Here is a 2,500-nt window from a genome sequence, read left to right on the forward strand (position 1 = left end):
AGCTGCACGGCTATCTGTTCCTCCAGGACTCTAAAACTCAATTCAAACCAACCGCTGCACGCTGAAACCTGCAGCGGTTCACCGGAGGTATGCGCAGGTGTTTGGAGGAGGAGTCCTGGTCTCGGGACACCCTGTCCCTGCAGGTCTTGAACCCCCGTGTTCACACTGCTGGTTGTCTCCACCTCCGTCCCTCTCATAAACCTCCGTGAAGCGAACCGGGCTGACGTTGTTGTTGTTGTTGTGCTCGTGTCCCGTTTCAGATGCGACACCCACCTGGAGAAGCTGAGTGTTTTCTGTTGGACCTGTAAGAAATGCATCTGTCACCAGTGTGCTCTGTGGGGAGGCATGGTAACGCTCTTTATTCATAGAATAATTAGTCCGAATGGTCAAACTCATCATTATGTCTTTTACGTGGCACACGTTGCAGAAACTGGAACCAGAGAATGATCGTTGTTGTTGTTGTTGTTGTTGTTGTTGTTGTTGCGTCCAGCACGGAGGCCACACCTTCAAGCCTCTGGTGGAGATCTACGAGCAGCACGTGACCAAAGTGAAGGAGGAGGTGGCCAAGCTGCGGCGCCGCCTCATGGAGCTCATCAGCCTGGTGCAGGAAGTGGTGAGGAGCCGGGCCTGCAGCGCCCTCCTGTGGCCAAAAAGGATATTTACATATAGTAGATGGTGGAGATGCAGTATGTTAGGCCTCAGGGGGAAAGACATGCTGTGCAGCTTTTTAATATATATATTAACATTTAAAACTCTGTAATTACGCACAGATTATTTCTGCTCGGGCGCAGATAAAGATTCACTAATATTATTACGAGTATTATTCTACTGGATTGAAAGGTCCAAATCTATTAAACCACTTCCCAAACGATTGTTTATTTATTTAAGGAAATGTTCCGCTTCAATTCATATTTGACGGCCGCGTTGTGACGTCGTCGTATTAAAATGATTCAAAGAATTAATAGAAGCTTCGCATGTAAACAGAAAGGCATTTGGTGCAAGATAATGACAATAAAAATTAAAGTGGGTAAAGATTTAAAATGAGGGATTCAAATTGATTCGTAGAATAATCGCTTTCCTCAAATACCTTCACGGTGAAGGTGGATTTCCTATTTAATATAATCTATTCTTATTAATATCAATACCCAGCAGAACGGTTACCGTGGTGATTAATCAAGTCGTTGCACCTCTTTTTAAAAATAAAGAATTTATTACGTTTAAGAAATGTAAATCAGTACCGCTGACTTCCACTAGATGGCACCAGCGCGTTGCCATTTCAGTTGGTTTCAGTCTGTTAAACAGTGTGTGTGTGTGTGTGTCCGTGTGTGTGTGTGTGTGTCCGTGTGTGTGTGTCCAGGAGAGGAACGTGGAGGCTGTCAGGGGAGCGAAGGACGAGCGCGTCAGAGAGATCCGTAACGCCGTGGAGATGATGATCGCCCGCCTGGACAACCAGCTCAAGAACAAGCTCATCACCCTCATGGGTAAGAAGACGTCTGAGCCCGCCTTCACAATAAAAGCCCAAACAGCTGGTCACATGTGGATCTTGAGTTAACACGAAAGAGAAGGGGGGCCTTGACCCAGTAGAGCCTTTTATGACCCGACAGTGTGTCTGAAGGTCGAGACCTCGACCTTCAGACACACTGTCGGGTCATAAAAGGCATCAATGCTTTTGTCTGAAGAACCTCAACAGAACCTGCAGACTCTCCCTCTGAGGAACCCTTTTTACGGCTTCTGGGGGCCAAAAAAACCCAGCTGAAATATTTATCAGCACTCAACCCGCACGCCGCACGCCGCTCGCCATCCGGCTCGATGCGCTCTCTGAAAATATAAAGTGCGTTCCTCCCCACAGGCCAGAAGACGTCCTTGACCCAAGAGACGGAGCTGCTGGAGTCTCTCCTGCAGGAGGTGGAGCACCAGGTTGGTGTTGTTGTTGTTGTTGATTCAACACCGTGAGGGTATTAATGATACGGTGTATCTTTAAATTCCCATTTAATATTATTATTTATTATTATTATTTACCATTATAAAGAGTAATTACAGGTTTACAAAACTAATAGTAATAAGTAACTAATAATGGATGGATGGAAAACTAATATTACTTTCATTGCACTGGATTGTTCATTGCATATATATATATATATATATATATATATATATATATATATATATATATATATAATATATGTATGTATGTGTGCCTTTTTATTATTTGCTAACTTTAAAAACTGCATAAAATCCAGTTAATGAAAAAATCAAGAATTGTAACGGACGACTTAAGAAGAAAAACAAACAAATAAAAAGGACAAATATAATTATTTAGAAACGTGTGTGTGTATATATATATATATATATATATATATATATATATATATATATATATATATTATTTTTTTTAGATTATCCGCACGTTTAGTATAGAAAGAGCAAATTCCTGAATTAAATGTGAAGAAGTTGCATAAAAACAACGACGGTCGAGATTCAGACGCTAAATGAATTAACA

General features: G+C 41.9%; 1 protein-coding gene across 3 annotated transcripts in view; it reads left to right on the forward strand.

Moving 5' to 3' along the window:
- trim37 (tripartite motif containing 37) overlaps positions 1–2,500 on the forward strand; it is a 20,518-nt gene that overhangs the window by 5,701 nt on the left and 12,317 nt on the right. For all 3 annotated transcript variants that reach the window (XM_034550149.1, XM_034550150.1, XM_034550151.1), the window contains exons 6-9: positions 261–348; positions 491–613; positions 1,358–1,481; positions 1,850–1,917. In XM_034550149.1, coding sequence (XP_034406040.1) covers positions 261–348; positions 491–613; positions 1,358–1,481; positions 1,850–1,917 — 403 coding nt within the window. The remainder of the gene's footprint in view (positions 1–260; positions 349–490; positions 614–1,357; positions 1,482–1,849; positions 1,918–2,500) is intronic.

This window comes from Cyclopterus lumpus, chromosome 14 (assembly GCF_009769545.1).
Source record: "Cyclopterus lumpus isolate fCycLum1 chromosome 14, fCycLum1.pri, whole genome shotgun sequence".
NCBI classification, from domain to species: domain Eukaryota; kingdom Metazoa; phylum Chordata; class Actinopteri; order Perciformes; family Cyclopteridae; genus Cyclopterus; species Cyclopterus lumpus.